The sequence below is a fragment of the Podarcis muralis genome, chromosome 18 (assembly GCF_964188315.1).
Source record: "Podarcis muralis chromosome 18, rPodMur119.hap1.1, whole genome shotgun sequence".
In the NCBI taxonomy this organism is placed as follows: Eukaryota; Metazoa; Chordata; class Lepidosauria; order Squamata; family Lacertidae; genus Podarcis; species Podarcis muralis.
The window spans coordinates 9174860-9195309 of NC_135672.1; the positions used below are offsets into that span (position 1 = coordinate 9174860).

The 20450-nt window shown below is 49.7% G+C and overlaps 1 protein-coding gene across 1 annotated transcript in view; it reads right to left on the reverse strand.

The window, feature by feature from the left end:
* Positions 1-20450, reverse strand: part of FBN3 (fibrillin 3) — a 138011-nt gene that overhangs the window by 97115 nt on the left and 20446 nt on the right. The window contains exons 3-6 of the mRNA XM_077921925.1: positions 16810-16892; positions 14751-14849; positions 11601-11696; positions 9255-9350 (exon numbers count right to left, since the gene is read on the reverse strand). Coding sequence (XP_077778051.1) covers positions 9255-9350; positions 11601-11696; positions 14751-14849; positions 16810-16892 — 374 coding nt within the window. The remainder of the gene's footprint in view (positions 1-9254; positions 9351-11600; positions 11697-14750; positions 14850-16809; positions 16893-20450) is intronic.

The window sequence follows — 20450 nt, forward strand, 5'->3', positions numbered from 1 at the left end:
ATTTCATGGCCACCTCAATCAGGCCATTGACTTGTCTCGCTCAGGATCTAGCCCCAAAAAACTTGTTATTGTTTAATCGTTTAGTCGTGTCCGCCTCTTCGTGACCCCCTGGACCAGAGCACGCCAGGAACTCCTGTCTTCCACTGCCTCCGCAGTTTGGTCAAACTCATGCTGGTAGCTTCGAGAACACTGTCCCACCATCTCGTTCTCTGCCGTCCCCTTCTCTTTGTGCCCTCCATCTTTCCCAACATCAGGGTCTTTTCCAGGGAGTCTTCTCTTTTCATCAGGTGGCCAAAGTCTTGGAGCCTCAGCTTCAGGATCTGTCCTTCCAGTGAGCACTCAGGGCTGATTTCCTTCAGAATGGAGAGGTTTGATCTTCTTGCAGTCCATGGGACTCTCAAGAGTCTCCTCCAGCACCAGAATTCAAAAGCATCCATTCTTCGGCGATCAACCTTCTTTATGGTCCAGCTCTCACTTCCATACATCACTAGCCCCCCCCCCAAAAAACATTTTGGGAGGGCGAATCGGGAGACACACGCAAACACCCCATTCTGACATGCCTTGGGCCGCACAGGACTTTCTGCTGGAACGAGGGATTTGGCCGAAGGGGAGAGGCTCAGCTAGGCGAACCATCTGACAATCTGTGTTTTTGTGAGCGGCTTTGAGGCATTTTTTGGGAGAAAGCAAAAAACAAACATCTGGAGGGCCGAATTTGGGGGTGCCTGCTCTAGATGGTCCGAAAAAGGCATCCATTCTTCCATAAAACGCTCCTCATTAGATGGTCTTAATTCTGCTGTTAATTCCCCCAGTTCTGCCCTGTCCATTATCTTACTTATCCGTTCCTCTTTGGCAAGAACGTCTTCTTTTTCCATGTTATTTATTTGTGCTTTTAAGTCGCGTTTCTATCTCACGAAGCGCCCCGGGATCCTTTGATGCCGGGAGGGATCTAAATCAAATAAATGAATAATAATAATAATAAAGACCGAGCTACATTTCAGATGGTGGAGATTGGCACTCGTTCCCTCGATGGCACCAAGCTCTGCCGCTCCAGCTTGCCTGGGGCTCAGTCTGTTCCTCCTTGCATGCCATTTGGCCAGGTTTTTTCAGAGAAAGAGAGAGCACGAGAGAGAAGGAGAGAGGTCCAAAGGATTTCTTCCCTTCCTTCCTTAAACAAACAAGCAGGCCGCCCAGCCAAACCTCCCTCAAATCGGATTGCTTTCCCACAACAGCGCTGGAAGGTTTTCCTCTCCAAACAGAGCGAGGGAATGCGGCTGGCAGGCTCCCCGGCCGGCAGAAAGGAGGTCAGTGGGGCACAGGACGCCCGTGAAGGCCTGTCCGAGGCTGTTGTGGGAAGGCTGCCCTCCTGTCAAGGAGCGCCCCACCCCGGAGCCTGAGCCGGCCCCACCTTGCCGCTGCAGAAGAAGAAGAAGAAGAGTTTGGGCTTGATATCCCGCTTTATCACTACCCGAAGAAGTCTCAAAGTGGCTAACATTCTCCTTTCCCTTCCTCCCCCACAACAAACACTCTGTGAGGTGAGTGGGGCTGAGAGACTTCAGAGAAGTGTGACTGGCCCAAGGTCACCCAGCAGCTGCAGGTGGAGGAGCAGGGAAGCGAACCCGGTTCACCAGATTACGAGTCCACCGCTCTTAACCACTACACCACACTGGCTCTCTTCAGAATTAACCCATACTCCCCGCTTTCTAGGAACCAGGGAATCACAGCGTTGGAAGGGACCCTGAGGGTCATCCAGCCCAACCGGCTGCAAATCAGGTCTCTTGTTGTTGTTGTTTAGTCGTGTCCGCCTCTTCGTGACCCCCTGGACCAGGAGACTCTTGAGAGTGCCATGGACTGCAAGAAGATCAAACCTCTCCATTCTGAAGGAAATCAGCCCTGAGTGCTCACTGGAAGGACAGATCCTGAAGCTGAGGCTCCAATACTCTGGCCACCTTATGAGAAGAGAAAACTCCCTGGAAAAGACCCTGATGTTAGGAAAGATGGAGGGCACAAGGAGAAGGGGACGACAGAGGACGAGATGGTGGGACAGTGTTCTCGAAGCTACCAGCATGAGTTTGACCAGACTGCGGGAGGCAGTGGAAGACAGGAGTGCCCGGCGTGCTCTGGTCCAGGGGGTCACGAAGAGTCGGACACGACTAAACGACTAAACAACAACAAAGTTACATATGAACAAATTGCATATTGACGCGAATTAAGAATGGATAAATATGAAGAAATCTGGAAGGAATACTTAAGCGATAAGGCGGACAGTGCTGGGAAGTAGGGGGACGAGAGGTCTGGAAATATTGTTAAAAGGGTGTAGTTATAGGTATATCAGTACTCAAATCTGAATTGTTAAATTGTGTTATGAGTGTTATTGTGGTTTTTGTTGTGTGCGTTTTTGGTGGTTGCTGTATGTACTGAAAAAAATGATTAAATAAATTAAGCGACAATAATGAAAAAGACGTAAGGAATTGCGTTTAGTCCCCACACTCCCCGAAAATTTAAATGCTGCAGCGACAGGAAAGCTGTCCACATGGCCGGAGCTTGGGTTTCATGGTAGTGCCCGTTTGCCATCAGGAAACTGTAAATCCAGCCGGCGGAAAAGCCAGCAAGATTGCGTCTCGCTCTCCGATTTCCTCTTGGGTGTTTTTTCAGCCCTCGGAATGTCTGGCCCTGCAAAGGGAAGCTGGCCAGATTTTCCCTTTCTACAAATAACCAAAACACGGGAATGTGATTCCCTGAACAATGAGGTAAGGGAGCGGAGAGGTGGCCTGTGCGTGCGTCTCAGCCTTAGCAGGAGATGAACAAATTTCATGTTTCTCTGTCCCTCTGGTTCCCTGCCCTGGGTTCACTTATCCACATTTCTGCAGCAATTCTGGGGACAACATCATCATCATCATCATCATCATTATTATTATTATTATTATTATTATTATTTTCCATTGATTTATTGGTTGGTTTGATGCCTGTAAAGGAGACTCTGTTATTAAATGTGTGATGTTGTGTTGTGTTTTATGTATGCAAGGAAAGAAAGAAAGAAAGAAAGAAAGAAAGAAAGAAAGAAAGAAAGAAGGAAATGGAAGGAAGGAAGGAAGGAAGGAAGGAAGGAAATAGGAAGGAAGGAAGGAAGGAAGGAAGGAAGGAAGGAAGGAAGGAAGGAAGGAAATAGGAAGGAAGGAAGGAAGGAAGGAAGGAAGGAAGGAAGGAAGGAAGGAAGGAAGGAAGGAAGGAGAAAATAAGAAAGGGAGGTAGGGAGGGAAGGAAATTATTATTATTATTATTATTATTATTATTATTATTATTATTATTATTATTAACTTCTGCTATGTGAGTATCTCCACTAGCAGAAGTGCTTCACTGAAGTTAACGGACCCAATCTAGTCATCTCCATCATTCACAATGGGTTCGCTCTGATCAAACGCAGTAAAGACGGACTTATGAGCTCACAGAATTGCACTCTTAATAAACTTCCTGAAGTGCCTGTTTGCGTTTGCAGTCACTTCTCAAAGCGCCTGACACATCCGCTCCTTCAGCTGATACACTTATGGGCTCATTTGCATCGCCTATTTCTGAACAATCACACTTGACTCCGAGAAAGAACAATGAACCCTTGTGTTAGGAAGCAGCCGGTAAAGAATTTCTCCTTTGTTGCATGCTAACAAACAAGGCTTGGATGAAGAGTTAGTCATACTATGGCATGGGTCGGCAAACTAAGGTCCGGGGGCCAGATCCAGCCCAATCGCCTTCTTAATCCGGCCCGCGGACGGTCCAGTTATCAGCGTGTTTTTACATGAGTAGAATGTGTGCTTTTCTTTAAAACACATCTCTGGGTTATTTGTGGGGCATAGGAATTCGTTTATTATTTTTTTCCAAAATATAGTCCGGCCCCTCACAAGGTCTGAGGGACAATGGACTGGCCCCCTGCTGAAAAAGTTTGCTGACCCCTGTACTACAGCCAGGTCTCTGCATCAGACATTTAAAGCACTATGATATGACCTCAGATACGATTCCAACAGATTCCACACGAGAAATGCTTCTATCCCTGTGGAGATGGCAGTCGTGAATTCGTGGCGCATGCCCTTCTGGCTTGCACTCTTTATAAAGACTTGAGGAATGAGATTATCACCCCTCTTTTATTATTGTCCATTCCAGGTTGCCCAGCCACTGCCACAGCGTCCTTTCTCTTGGCAGATCAAGATGAGCAGGTGACAGCAAAGGTGGCAAGGTTTTTAGCTGGGGCAATCAGAATAAGATCCACTATTTGACTATTGATTCAAAACCCTTAAATGTATTTTAGATAATCGACTTTTTACTTCTATTCTTAGTGAGAGCTGGACCATAAAGAAGGCTGGTCGCCGAAGATTGGATGCTTTTGAATTCTGGTGCTGGAGGAGACTCTTGAGAGTCCCATGGACTGCAAGAAGATCAAACCTCTCCAATCTTAAGGAAATCAGCCCTGAGTGCTCACTGGAAGGACGGATCCTGAAGCTGAGGCTCCAAGACTTTGGCCACCTCATGAGAAGAGAAGACTCCCTGGAAAAGACCCTGATGTTGGGAAAGATGTAGGGCACAAGGAGAAGGGGGCAACAGAGGACGAGATGGTGGGACAGTGTTCTCGAAGCTACCAGCATGAGTTTGACCAAACGGCGGGAGGCAGTGGAAGACAAGAGTGCCTGGCGTGCTCTGGTCCATGGGGTCACGAAGAGTCAGACACGACTAAACAACTCAACAACAAAAATTTGTATTCTTTGTGCAGTGGTACTATGGGTTGCATACGCTTCAGGTTACAGACTCGGCTAACCCAGAAGTATTACCTCGGGTTAAGAACCTTGCTTCAGGATAAGAACAGAAATTGTGCTCCGGCGGCACAGCGGCAACAGGAGGCCCCATTAGCTAAAGCGGTGCTTCAGGTTAAGAACAGTTTCAGGTTAAGAACAGACTTCCAGAACGAATTAAGTTCTTAACCTGAGGTACCACTGTATATCGTATCGTTATTTTATTGCTATGGCCGATGGCTGACGCAAATAAAGATTCATCCGTTCGTTCCTGGGGACGTCATGTGCTTCTTGGGGAAGCAAAAAAATTCGGAGGGATGTGGGTTTCGAAGGCAAGCGACATTCCAGTTTGTGCATTGGTTCAGGAAGTACAAATTGAATGGAGGAAATTTCTCCCCACAACTCTCCAAAGAACCTCAACCAAACCCCACTAGTGATGACGGAGACTTGTGGCTATGATGCCTTCGTTTGCCATTTGAGCCAGTGTGGTGTAGTGATTAAGAGCGGTAGACTCGTAATCTGGTGAACAGGGTTCGCTTCCCCGCTCCTCCACATGCAGCTGCTGGGTGACCTTGGGCCAGTCACACTTCTCTGAAGTCTCTCAGCCCCACTCACCTCACAGAGTGTTTGTTGTGGGGGAGGAAGGGAAAGGAGAATGTTAGCCGCTTTGAGACTCCTTCGGATAATGATAAAGCCGGATATCAAATCCAAACTCCTCTTCTTCTCCTTCTCCTCCTCCTCCTCCTCCTCCTCCTCCTCCTCCTCCTCCTCCTCCTCCTCCTCCTCCTCCTCCCAGACCTACAAATCCCAGAAGCCCTAAGAAACTACAATTCCCAGGATCCTTTGGTCCTCAAGACCCACTTCCTTGCCTTCCAGATCCCTTGCGCTCTCAAGCAGTTACCGTATTTTTTGCTCTATAAGACTCACTTTTTCCCTCCTAAAAAGTAAGGGGAAATGTGTGTGCGTCTTATGGAGCGAATGCAGGCTGCGCAGCTATCCCAGAAGCCAGAACAGCAAGAGGGGTTGCTGCTTTCACTGTGCAGCGATCCCTCTTGCTGTTCTGGCTTCTGAGATTCAGAATCTTTTTTTCCTTGTTTTCCTCCTCCAAAAACTAGGTGCGTCTTGTGGTCTGGTGCATCTTATAGAGCGGAAAATACGGTAGGTTCCCAAATGTGGCTGGAGCAGCTTCGATACGGATGTGCCAGCCAGCCCCCTTCTTCCAGCTCCCCCACTACACAAAAAAGGTGTCTGTTAGGGGCAGGAAATGATCCAAGTGGGAATTGACACAACCCTCCTCATTAAGCGATTTGCCTCTGAAGTGGGCACTGCAAACAGAGTGCCAAGTTACTCTCTTAACAAAGACGTCTCTCTCTGTCTCTCTGTCTATCCCCCACTGTGTGGGTCTTTGTGGGTTTGGCATGGAGGGTCCGCGGGAGGGGAAATTTGGCACAGGTAGGATTGGGAAAGTGCCAATCATTTGCATTTGCTTTTTAAAAAAGCACACAAAAAGGAACGGAGGGATGGTGTGTGTGTGTGTGTGTGTGTGTGTGTGTGTGTGTGTGTTTGCACCAAATGCCCAGTCCAGAAATTTATTTTCCTTTCTAGGTAAAGGGACCCCTGACCATTAGGTCCAGTCGTGGCCGACTCTGGGGTTGCGGCGCTCATCTTGCTTTACTGGCCGAGGGAGCCGGCGTACAGCTTCTGGGTCATGTGGCCAGCAGGACTAAGCCGCTTCTGGCGAACCAGAGCAGCGCACGGAAACGCCGTTTACCTTCCCGCCAGAGCAGTACCTATTTATCTACTTGCCCTTTGACGTGCTTTTGAATTGCTAGGTTGGCAGGAGCAGGGACCGAGGAACGGGAGCTCACCTCGTTGCGGGGATTCGAACCGCCAACCTTCTGATCGGCAAGTCCTAGGCTCTGTGGTTTAACCCACAGCGCCACCCGCGTCCCTTTCTAAGAAACGGGCAAAACCTCCCAACTCCTTGAGAGCTCCTCAGAGCAGATACAGTCGTACCTTGGATCTCAAATGCTTCAGCTCCCGAACAAATCGGCTCCCGAACGATCGAAACCCGGAAGTGAGTGTTCCGGTTTGCGAACTAATTTTGGAAGCCAAACGTCCAGCGGGGCGTCCGATTGGCTGCAGGACCTTCCTGCAGCCAATCAGAAGCTGCGCCTCGGTTTCCGAACGTTTTGGAAGTCAAACGGACTTCCGGAACGGATTCCGTTCGACTTCCGAGGCACAACTGTACTCTTCTCCTTTGACGTCTCCCGCGGAAAAGAAATTGTCCAAGCGCCAATCAAAAACCCGAGAATTTTGAGATCAAAATGATGAAACGTCGTAGAATATCTAAAGAACTATTATAGTTGCATGAAAACACAAGCTGGATTTGAAATGCGAGTAACCGAAGAAAGACATGAAGGCTAATAATATGTGGAGAGATATAAATTAAAATATGCAACATTAAATACAGAACACCGTGCGGGGTGGGAGCGAGATGGGAAGTCGATGAATAAAGTAAAGGTATTGTTGATGGCGCAGAATGTAAGCTTCTGAAAACCAAATACAGTGGTACCTCAGATCACATATGCTTCAGGTTGCATACACTTCAGGTTACATACTCTACTAACCCAGAAATAGTGCTTCAGGTTAAGAACTTTGCTTCTGGTTGAGAACAGAAATCGTGCTCCAGCGGCACGGCAGCAGCAGGAGGCCCCATTAGCTAAAGTGGTGCTTCAGGTTAAGAACAGTTTCAGGTTAAGTACGGACCTCCGGAACAAATTAAGTTCTTAACCCGAGGTACCACTGTAAACAATTTCTTTTTTGGGGGGAAACCCTCAATAAATACATAAATACTTAATAAATAAAAGAATAACAGACGCAGTCTACACAGAACTGAACATCCTTATGCATCAGCTTGCAGCACCCAGGGATTGACAGCTGATTGACAGGTGAGCATCACTCTGGGGATATGGGTTTTGGAGGAATCCACAACAAAGGGAGCGGACCATACCCCTGGGAGGGGGAAATCTGTGGGGGACTGTTGGTTCTTCGTTGCTGGAAGCTGAGAGCGCGGCTGGCAGGGAGAGGGCGCTTTGAAACTCTATCCTATCTCTGCTGCACACACAGCAAGCCCTCTATTTGTCTTGGCCGGGGCGAGTCGGTGTGTAGACACAGCTGCGAAGCTTGTTTCATCTCCAGCTCTGAGCCAAATCCATTCCCCACAAAGCGAAAGAGGGAGGGAGGAGCATTTGATTCAAGGCTTTTGTACCTTACAAGATCATAGCTGTCAACTTACAGATTTGAAAATAAGGGACCTGCAGCCTCAAAAATAAGGGATTTTCCCAGCACAGGTATGTTCGACTTCTGAGCCCCTCCGAGCCAAAGGCAGAAAGCCCAGCCAGCAGCCAAACGAAGCCTCAAGCGGTGGTTCCCACAGCGCAGCAACCCGGCAAATGGGATGCAGCAAGGAAAACCACCGTCACCTCTCCGCTGGGAAGCGCTGAGCAAAGCCGAGTCCCCAGGCAACGCGGCCGATTTGATCGGCACAAGGCATGCAAGCTCCACCCCCCAGTTGTTCTTAGACTCCTTATTGGGTGAGCAACGCAGCCAAGCAACACAGTTGGAGCCTCCCTCCTCCCTGGCCGGCTAGTCTACCACTACAAATCTACGGGAGAAGCGCTTGCATGCCAGGCTGACCATCTCATCTGGTTCCTTTATACCTAATTGCAAATACAAATGTATCCCTATCGCGTTTTATGACTTCCTTGATATTGTATGTGGGCTGGAACTGGTCTGTGACCGAAATAATAAAATTCATTTGTTCACTCTAGCATTGGATTCCTTGGTTCCACAATACAGTGGTACTTCGAGTTACATACGCTTCAGGTTACAGACGCTTCAGGTTACAGACTCTGCTAACCCAGAAATAGTGCTTCAGGTTAAGAACTTTGCTTCAGGATGAGAACAGAAATTGCACGGCAGCAGCGGGAGGCCCCATGAGCTAAAGTGGTGCTTCAGGTTAAGAACAGTTTCAGGTTAAGAACGGACCTCCGGAACGAATTAAGTTACCGTATTTTTCGCTCTATAAGACGCACCAGACCACAAGACGCACCTAGTTTTTGGAGGAGGAAAACAAGAAAAAAAATATTCTGAATCTCAGAAGCCAGAACAGCAAGAGGGATCGCTGCGCAGTGAAAGCAGCAATCCCTCTTGCTGTTCTGGCTTCTGGGATAGCTGCGCAGCCTGCATTCGCTCCATAAGACGCACACACATTTCCCCCTTACTTTTTAGGAGGGAAAAAGTGAGCCTTATAGAGCAAAAAATACGGTATTAACCGGAGGTACCACTGTATTAAAACTCACCTGTCTGCTAGCGCAAGAGCCGTGGCGGACAAAGGACGTTGGGTACAGTCCCACATAAGTACGAAGGGCCTCCGTCTTCACGGACGACATGCAAGATGCATAAGCAGCCACAACTTACCTCTCTCGCACTGGGGCCCCGTGAATCCGTACACGCAAGCACAGCGATTTGGTCCAATGCACCGACCGCCGTTCTGGCATCCGCTTTCGCAGACAGCTGTGCGGGGAGCAGAGAAAGAGAGTGAAAAAGACGGAGTTTGCATTGGCCAGGAATCAAGGAGAGCTCTCCAGGAAATGCCGTCGTACGGTGGGGAATCGGGAGCCCGGCCAGCGTCTCCGCTCCTCCTTTCTGCCGCTCGGGACATTCGAACGCGGAGAGCCAAAAGCGATGGGAGGCTGTTTCAGATGGCCAGGGAGGGCGAGGTCACCCAAATGGGGTAAAATCCTGCATGAGACGCGGAGAGCCAGGGGTCTTTGGGGGGCTTAAAGGAGGGATGGCGAAGCATTGTTCCAGAGGCCATGTCTGACCCAGCGCCAAGCAAGTTGTCAGCAACAGGTAATATTGCTGGCTAATGGATTGAGGCTGAATCCTGACAAGACAGAAGTACTGTTTTGGGGGGACAGGGGGTGGGCGGGTATGGGGGACTCCCTGGTCCTGAATGGGGTAACTGTGCCCCTGAAGGACCAGATGCACAGCCTGGGAGTCATTTTGGACTCACAGGTGTCCATGGAGGTGCAGGTCAAATCTGGGTCCAGGGCAGCTGTCTACCAGCTCCATCTGGTACGCAGGATGAGACCCTACCTTGCCAGAGTGGTGCATGCTCTAGTTATCTCCTGCTTGGACTACTGCAATGCACTCTACATGGGGCTACCTTTGAAGGTTACCCGGAAACTACAACTAATTCAGAATGCGGCATCTAGTCCAACCCCCTGAAATGCAGGAATCTCAGCTAAAGCATCCATGGTGGATCTGCTTAAAAACCTCCTGAGAATCTGCCTTCACACGAGAGTTGCAGTGGCCGCCTATTGGTGGCCTTGTGTATTGCACTGTGTCGACAGCCTTACGTTTCTATGTATATAGGAAGGAAAGGCACAGGGAATCGGGAGAATTTCCAAGTGCGTTTCTCCTGGTTTATGCATTTTCGGCACACAAAATCAGAAAGTTCTTCCTGATGTTGAGTCAGAATCTCCTGCCTTAATCATTCGACTCTGTTAGTTCGTCCCCCATCTTCCCCAACCATGGGCCATGCTAGCAAGGCCTGGCATTGGCTCCCCCTGCCATAGCTGTCAACCTTTCCCTTTTCTTGCGAGGAATCCTATTCGGAATAAGGGTTAAAAAGGGAAACATTGACAGCTATGCCCCTGGGCGGTTAAGTCCAGCCAAAGGCGACTATGGGGTTGCGGCGCTCATCTCGCTTTCGGGCGGAGGGAGCCGGCGTTTGTCCACAGATAGCTTTCCAGGTCATGTGGCCAGCAGGACTAAACCGCTTCTGGCGCAACGGGACATCGTGACGGAAACCAGAGCACACGGAAATGCCATTTACCTTCCCGTCGCAGTGGTGCCTATTTATCTACTTGCGCTGGCGTGCTTTCGAACTGCTATGTTGGCAGGAGCTGGGATAGAGCAACGGGAGCTCACCCCATCGCAGTGAATCGAACCACTGACCTTTTGATCGGTAAGCCCAAGAGCATGGGTAGGCAAACTAAGGCCCAGGAGTCGGATCCAGCCCAATCCTTGACATGAGCCAACTTGACATGAGCCAACAGTGTGACGCGGCAGCTAAAAAAGCCAATGCAATTCTGGGCTGCATCAATAGGAGTATAGCATCTAGATCAAGGGAAGTAATAGTGCCACTGTATTCTGCTCTGGTCAGACCTCACCTGGAGTACTGTGTCCAGTTCTGGGCACCACAGTTCAAGAAGGACAGTGACAAACTGGAACGTGTCCAGAGGAGGGCAACCAAAATGGTCAAAGGCCTGGAAACGATGCCTTATGAGGAACGGCTAAGGGAGCTGGGCATGTTTAGCCTAGAGAAGAGGAGGTTAAGGGGTGATATGATAGCCATGTTCAAATATATAAAGGGATGTCATATAGAGGAGGGAGAAAGGTTGTTTTCTGCTGCTCCAGAGAAGCGGACACGGAGCAATGGATCCAAACTACAAGAAAGAAGATTCCACCTAAAGATTAGGAAGAACTTCCTGACAGTAAGAGCTGTTGGACAGTGGAATTTGCTGCCAAGGAGTGTGGTGGAGTCTCCTTCTTTGGAGGTCTTTAAGCAGAGGCTTGACAACCATATGTCAGGAGTGCTCTGATGGTGCTTCCTGCTTGGCAGGGGGTTGGACTCGATGGCCCTTGTGCTCTATTCCAACTCTATGATTCTATGATTCAATCGCCTTCTAAATCTCAGCTCAGGGCTTGCTCTTTTGCCTTTTTCCATCCTCACAGCATGCACGCCCCGGTACTCACGCTGGCCGCAGTAGGTCCCAGTGTATCCCTTCTGGCACAGACAAGCTTCTTCGTTGCAGCTCCCGCCATTCATACATCTCACATTGCAGGACTGAACTGGGGGAGGAAGAAGGAGACAGGTTTATGGAGGCGGCCAAGGAGGAGAAGGAGAATGGAGAGATGCAACGGCGGAGAGTTTAACGGCGAAGCTAATAATATCCGCGACCAGAAAGAAGAGGAATATCAAGAAGAATGGAAGAAATTTAAAGACTATTTGAATACTGTAATATTAAAGATTGGTAACTACAGTGGTACCTCGGGTTACATACGCTTCAGGTTACAGACTCCACTAACCCAGAAATAGTGCTTCAGGTTAAGCACTTTGCTTCAGGATGAGAACAGAAATCGTGCTCCGGCAACGTGGCAGCAGCGCGAGGCCCCATTAGCTAAAGTGGTGCTTCAGGTTAAGAACAGTTTCAGGTTAAGAACGGACCTCCGGAATGAATTAAGTACTTAACCCGAGGTACCGCTGTACTTGAAAGAATTAATTAGGCTGAGGATTAAATCAGGACTAAATAAATAAATAAGAAATATGGTTATGACAGGATGATTGTTCTATGAAATAACGATATTGGAAACTGCTACATTCAATTATAAAGAAATTCAGATGGAAGAGATTAGAGGAAGTCAAGTAATATGTTTATGAAGTTGGATTTTAATTAATTAAGCTTTATTGTATTTATGTATGTGGTGGTATTATGTGGGGTATGTACTTCTTTGGTTTTTCTTTTTTCCCCCTTCTTTTTTCCATTATTGTTTTTTCTTTTTCGGTTATGTTAAAGTTATGTTTTTATATGAAACTTTATAAATATTATTGGGGGGAGAGAAAAACTGCCCCAGCTGTTTCCACACCTGACAATAATTTCCCCACTGATACAACACAGCAGAGAAGACCTTTCTGTCCCCTAATAAAGGTAAAGGGACCCCTGACCATTAGGTCCAGTCGTGGCCAACTCTGGGGTTGTGGCGCTCATCTCACTTTACTGGCCGAGGGAGCCGGCATACAGCTTCCGGGTCATGTGGCCAGCAGGACTAAGCCGCTTCTGGCGAACCAGAGCAGCGCACGGAAATGCCGTTTACCTTCCTGCCGGAGTGGGACCTATTTATCTACTTGCACTTTGACGTGCTTTCGAACTGCTAGGTTGGCAGGAGCAGGGACCGAGCAACGGGAGCTCACTCCGTCACAGGGATTCGAACCGCCGACCTTCTGATTGGCAAGTCCTAGGCTCTGTGGTTTAACCCACAGTGCCACCCACATCCTTTTGTGTCCCTTACTGCTTTCCAAAAAGCTTTGAACCTGTCCAAAGTTCAGCCATAGGAAACCGACATCCACTTTGCTCTCTCCATCTGGCCTCACACCCTGTTGTGGAGGCAGCCCAGCCCCCCCCCAATGCCTTGTGAAATCTTAACTCCCCCCCCCCCCCGCCTCCCTCCCGCAGCGACCCCCCGGGGACCACCGGAATGTAGGCAATGCAGCCCCTTTCCCAACGCCCCTCCCCAAGCCTGAATTCCTTACATAGCTGAGGAGATTGCTAACATCTGGGGTCTCCATCACGGTCAAATTGAGAGCAGAAGGGGCTTCATGTATATTAAGGTGGTGATGTATGGAAGTGAAAGCTGGACCATAAAAAAGGCTGATGGCCAAAGAATGGATGCTTTTGAATTCTGGTGCTGGAGGAGACTCTTGAGAGTCCCATGGACTGCAAGAAAATCAAACCTCTCCATTCTGAAGGAAATCAGCCCTGAGTGCTCACTGGAAGGACAGATCCTGAAGCTGAGGCTCTAAGACTTTGGCCACCTCATGAGAAGAGAAGACTCCCTGGAAAAGGCCCTGATGTTGGGAAAGATGGAGGGCACAGGGAGAAGGGGACAACAGAGGACGAGATGGTGGGACAGTGTTCTCGAAGCTACCAGCATGAGTTTGACCAAACTGCGGGAGGCGGTGGAAGACAGGAGTGCCTGGCGTGCTCTGGTCCAGGGGGTCACAAAGAGTTGGACACGACTAAACGACTAAACAACAATTAACGGATTAAATTTGAGAACCAACAGACAGTGGTACCTCGGGTTAAGTACTTAATTCATCCTGGAGGTCCGTTCTTAACCTGAAACTGTTCTTAACCTGAAGCACCACTTTAGATAATGGGGCCTCCCGCTGCCACCACACCGCTGGAGCATGATTTCTGTTCTCATCCTGAAGCAAATTTCTTAACCTATGTACTATTTATGGGTTAGCAGAGTCTGTAACCCGATGCGCCTGTAACCTGAAGCGTATGTAACCCGAGGTACCACTGTAATAAATTATTATTATTATTATTATTATTATTATTATTATTATTATTATTAGCAAGTGCAGTCAGACCAGGATCAGTGCAATATGCTCATGCCATCTTGCTCCGGTGAGCAACCCAGCCGCTGAATTCTGCACCGGCTGAAGTTTCCGAACCGTCTTCAGAGGCAGCCCTACGTAGAACGCGTTGCAGTAATCTAACCTTGAGGTTACCAGAGCATAGACAACAGTACAGTGGTACCTCGGGTTACAGACACTTCAGGTTACATACACTTCAGGTTACAGACTCCGCTAACCCAGAAATAGTGCTTCAGGCTAAGAACTTTGCTTCAGGATAAGAACAGAAATCGTGCTCCAGCGGCACAGTGACAGCAGGAGGCCCCATTTGCTAAAGGGGTGCTTCAGGTTAAGAACAGTTTCAGGTTAAGAACGGACCTCCGGAACGAATTAAGTACTTAACCCGAGGTACCACTGTATGCTCAAATCGTCTTGCTCCGGTGAGCAACCTGGCCGCTCAATTCTGCACCGGCTGAAGTTTCCGAAATGTCTCCAGAGGCAGCCCTACGTAGAACGCATTGCAGTAATCTAACCTTGAGGTTACCAGAGCATAGACCACAGTAGTTAGGCTATCCCTGTCCAGATAGGGGCGTGGCTTCTAGTTGCCATGGGCGGGGCCTGGGCAAAAGTGGGTGGAGCAACAGGCAACTGCGCTTATTCTTGTCCAACAGGTTACATCCCAACCGTGCAAAGGCCGGGGGTTTCTGCACCCAGCCGCCCACCTCGCACACATGCGCATCTCACACAAAGTCCCCCTGTCTCCTCACCTCCTCCGGAGCCGCAGTTTGGAGACAGCTGTCCATTGGAACAGGTGCACATGTTGGGTCGGGAACAGAACCCATCTCCGCAAGAGTTCCGGCAAATGGCTGTTGAGGGAAAGTTGGGAAAGAGAAGGGGAGTTTAAAGGGCCTGTCCTTTCAGCCCTACCCTAACGTTCCTCCGATGAGGCTCTCTTCCTCTCCACTCTGGCCTCATAACCACCCTGTGAGGTGGGCTCGCCTGGGCGCTCACAAGGTCACCAGGGCTGAATTTAGGTTTGATGAGGCCCTAAGCCACTGAAGGCAAGGGACGCGGGTGGCGCTGTGGGTTAAACCACAGAGCCTAGGGCTTGCCGATCAGAAGGTTGGCGGTTTGAATCCCCGCGACGGAGTGAGCTCCCGCGACCATTAGGTCCGGTCGCGGACGACTCTGAGGTTGTGGCGCTCATCTCAGTTTACTGGCCAAGGGAGCCGGCGTACAGCTTCCGGGTCATGTGGCCAGCATGACTAAGCCTCTTCTGGCAAACCAGAGCAGCGCACGAAAATGCCGTTTACCTTCCCGCCAGAGCGGTACCTATTTATCTACTTGCACTTTGACGTGCTTTCGAACTGCTAGGTTGGCAGGAGCTGGGACCAAGCAACGGGAGCTCACCCCATCGTGGGGATTCGAACCGCCGACCTTCTGATCGGCAAGTCCTAGGCTCTGTGGTTTAACCCACAGCGCCACCCGCGTACCCCCAGCACTCTTAGGAAACTACAATTCCCAGAACTCACTGGGTGGAGCCTTGACTGTTTAAAGGGCGATAACGCTGTGTTAAGTGGGAGCTATACCAGGCTTGCAAACCAATTGTTAAACTTCTTTATAGTTTAGCCCTCGAACGAGCTTTCAAGCAGCTGAAACAAAAGAGCTCTTGCAAAACCAACTTTTCTGGTTGTGTAATTTGAGGATCTTCATAGGGGGTGGGGACAAATCTAGATTGAGCTTTCCATTTGTTTGAGTGCTTGTTTTGATCCCAAGGACAGCTCCCACTTGCAGGTAGAAACATCAAACCGAAACGTTTCACCCCAATAAAGCGAAGCCGTGAAAATGGCAATTTTAAGAACATTTCATGCCCCAGAGTTAACGCTGCTTGCGCAAAACCAACTTAATAGGGAACGTTTTTAAAAGCAGAGGTATATAAGCCATTAAATTATAAGTAAAAAAACGTAAACCAGCTCAGATCCCCAGCAAGAATCAAATGGGTTATCACGAAAACCAAAGCGGTAAGGGCTGAGCCTATACAGCAGCGGTCCCCAACCTGTGGCCCATGGGCCGGAAGCAGCCCACAGAGGCCATTTAACCAGCCCACAAGCCGCCCCCGGACCGAGCCGCCTGCTTGGCAAGTGCCCGTGCACTGCGCTAAATTGGCGCAGTGCGGCGCAGGCGGGGACACTCTTCCGTGGCTCTGGAAATTGCTTTTGCGCATGCCCAGACGCCGGAAATTGCTTCTGTGCATGCTCAGATGCCGGAAATTGCTTCTGCACTGGTTAATTAATTAATGCACTAGTTTCCACCGGGGAGACATAACCTTGGCTCATACTCACGGAAAATGCACTGGTTCCTACAGGGGAGACATAACCCTGGCTCATACTAACAGACAATGCACTAGTTCCTACTGGGGAGACATAACCCTGCCTCATTCTAACAGACATTGCACTGGTTCCTGCCAGGGGGACATAACCCTGGCTCATACTTATGGACAATGCACTGGTTCCCACCGGGGAGACATAACCCTGGCTCATACGCACAGACAATGCACTGGTTCCCACTGGGGCGACATAACCCTGGCTCATACTAACAAACAATGCACTGGTCCCCACCGGGGAGACATAAACCTGGCTCATACGGACAATGCACTGGTTCCCATAGGAGAGACATAACCCTGGCTCATACTCACGGACAATGTAGTGGGAGACATAACCCTGGCTCATACTCATGGACAATGCACTGGTTCCCACAGGGGAGACATAACCCTGGCTCATACTCACGGACAATGCACTGGGAGACATAACCCTGGCTCATACTCACGGACAATGCACTGGTTCCCACCGGGGAGGGTCTTCCATCCGGGGCAGCAGTACGAGTGGAACCGGGATCCGCAGACGTTGGGCCTGAAAGTCAACGAGAGAGTCACAAGCTGAACGTTTGCTCCCTGCTTGCAGTGGCTGGCCTACCTGCAGGTGGGGCAGATTGCGGCGTTTGCCTGGATGCTACCTGTCTCTGGGGTTGTTCGGAGCAACTGCAAAACACCTGAGACTTCCTGACGCTGAGTGAGACCATCGTCCACCTTAGCATCACTTACACGGATCGGCAAGAGCTCTTTGGAGTCTCAAGGCAGACACTGGGCTTTCCCAAACTTGCAGCCAAGACTGATCTGACTGGCAGCAGTTTCCTGGGGTTTCAGGCAAAGGCAATTTCCGACTCTGACCTGGAGACCCTAGGACCTGTTGCATGCCATTGAACCCATTGCCAGGGATTGGTCAGCTGTGATTCGTGGCATTGCAGCGGGTTGGTCTGGATGACCGTTGGGTCCCTTCCGTTCTATGAGCAACAGAAGAACTTAAAGATTATAGCAGCGTTGTTGAGACATCAGAGAGAGAAGGCAGGGTTCAGCAGAGGGAGAGAAATAAAAACAGAATGGAAAAGGGGGTGGGAAGTCAGACACAAGATTTGCCCACTCTGGAAGAATGGCAGATGCAACTGATAGACTACATGGAATTGGCAGAAATGACTGGCAGAATCCGAGACCTGGGAGAAGAGACGGTGGAAGAGGACTGGAAGAAATTTAAGGATTATCTGCAAAAGTACTGTAAATTGTATGAATGCTAGAATGATGCAGGATAGAAAGATAACTTGGCATTAGTAACCTAGTGGAAAGAAGTATGAAAAGAACTGAATTATAAGAACAAAGACGAAATTTGATCAATATTATGTCAAGCCTAAATATTTAAATATTTGATAACAAAGGGTAAAATTGGAGATATAATATTTGAAAGGTACAAACTAAAACAAGATTTGAGAGAAGGTTAAGTATTGCTGAACATGATTTTGTAAACGGGAACGCAGGAAAGGGAGATGTGAGGGAGTCCGAAAGGAAGGTTATGGAAATTTGGTTTTTGAAATTTAACTATGTTGTATTTCTTTTGTTTTGTGTGTATTCTTTTATTTTGGTGATGGTGTTTTATGTGATTGGTGTTGTATTGCTTAAAACCTTTAATAAATATTATTTTTTAAAAAAAGGAAAAGGGGGTGGGAAGTCAACAAAAATAATGGTTTTACTGTGTGTTGAAACGTATGTGTTAATTTATTTATTTTTGAAAAGTTTTAAAAGATGATAAGGAATAAGTGTGAATTTTGGGGAGACAGAATCATAAAACCGTGGAGTCGGAAGGGAACCCAGGGGTCATCTAGTCCAACCCCTGCAACGCAGGAAAGCTCAACTCAAGCACGCACGACAAATGGCCGTCCAACCTCTGCTTTGAAACCTCCAAGGCAGTCCGCCACATCCCAAGGGAGACCGTTCCACTGTCGAACAACTCTCACTGTCAGAAAGTTCTTCCTGATGTCGAGTTTCCTGTCACTTGAAGCCACGGGTTCGAGTCCTGCCCTTCCAGAGCAGGAGAAAACAAGCTCCTTTAGATATTTGAAGATGGCTCTCATATCTCCTCTTTTCCAGGCCAAACATACTGTCAGGGCTGCCTCAGGTCCCAGCTCACAAGAGACCAACGCCAAGTCCAGTTTATATACAAAGATGTTTATTGCAGTACATTGTCCGCTCCACAGCCGAGGCGCGCAGCCCCACGTCTGTTACGCTTAGACCGCTGAAGTCCCCTCTGAGTCAGTCCCGCCTCTGCACCACTTTAAGAGGCTTGTGCTGCTCCACCTCTTCCTCTCTTTCCTTTTCCGCAGGGTCTTCCTGCCCCCCGGGGTTTCGCCCCTCCTGGATTCCCCTGACGCGGAATCCCCAGACAGCTCTTCCCCCCTCCTGCGTGCTTTGGGACCTGGCTCCTCCCCCGGGCTCCCTGTACTTCCGCGCGCCTCCACATTTGAACTTGGCGCGCGTTCGCAGCCTCTAACTTTCCTCTTGACAGTTACACTACTCCCTGCACTACTCCCCTCCCCTTCCGGGAGGATGTCTTGCTCCGATCTCCCCTCCCTCTCTGCTTTCGGACTTGCTCCTCCTGTCACTGTGGAATCTCCACCCCCTTCACTGCGCTCTGGCGTGGAAGCCGGTCCCGACTCCCAGCTCCCACTCTGGGTTCCCCCGCTGGTCCCCTGCTCCTGACGAGTCCCCCCTGTGACTCCCCTCGACCTGACCACAGGCGCCCCCCTCTGGGAATCCTCCGAATCACTTGAAAGGTGTCATCCTCTTCCTTGCTGTCTCGGGATTCCTCCCCCTCGCTCTCCGTCTCCTCCCTCACCTGTGCCTCTGTCCCTGAACCCCTGACACATACCGATCTCCTTCCATCTTTCCTGCGCTTCAGTTCCCTATATTCTTTTGGGAAGAGTAAACCAGGCCTTCAAATGCAATTGGAATCAAATTCCTCTTGCATCCCTAGCTGTGATCGTCTGACTTAGCTCACGGTGCTGTGCAGACTCCTCTGACAGCAAGGCCCCCCCCCCCCCCGCTGCCCGCATTTACCTGGGAGTAAACCTCCTTGAGAGGGACGCGGGTGGCGCTGTGGGTTAAACCACAGAGCCTCGGACTTGCCGATCAGAAGGTTGGTGGTTCGAATCCCCGCGACAGGGTGAGCTCCCGTTGCTCGGTCCCTGCTCCTGCCCACCTAGCAGTTGGAAAGCACATCAAAGTGCAAGTAGACAAATAGGTACCACTCCAGCGGGAAGGTAAATGGCATTTCCGTGCACTGCTCTGGTTCGCCAGAAGCGGCTTAGTCCTGCTGGCCACATGACCCGGAAGCTGTACGCTGGCTCCCTCGGCCAGTAAAGCGAGATGAGCGCCGCAACCCCAGAGTCGGCCATGACTAGACCTAATGGTCAGGGGTCCCTTTACTTTTTTAAACCTCCTCGAACTCAACGTGGATTAACCTCCAAGCCAAGAAAAAGCCTGGGAACGAGTCGTTGCACAGCAGCACGACCCTGGAAAAGCTCGCTGGGAAGCGAGCAGTGCCAGTTCCAGCGAGGCTTCGTCCCAAGATGTGTGTGGGCTGGACCTCAGCCTCAGACATACCTTTGCTCAGAGTTCTTGTATCAATACATCTGCTATATGTTTACATTATGGGCTGGAGGTGGGGGTTAGGAAGGGGGGGGGTTCTCTCTCACAAACATGCACATCCAAGAACGACAGAACGTGCTTATAGTGAAGGATGTGGGTGGCGCTGCGATCTAAACCACAGAGCCTAGGGCTTGCCGATTGGAAGGTCGGCGGTTCGAATCCCCGCCACGGGGCGAGCTCCCGTTGCTCGGTCCCTGCTCCTGCCCACCTAGCAGTTCGAAAGCATGCCGGTGCAAGTACATAAATAGGTACCACTGCCGGAGGAAGGTAAACAGCGTTTCCATGCGCTCTGGTTTCCATCATGGTGTCCCGTTGAGCCTGAAACAGTTTAGTCCTGCTGGCCACATGACCCAGAAAGCTGTCTGTGGACAAACGCCGGCTCCCTCGGCCTGAAAGCGAAATGAGAGCCACAACCCCATAGTTGCCATGGACTGGA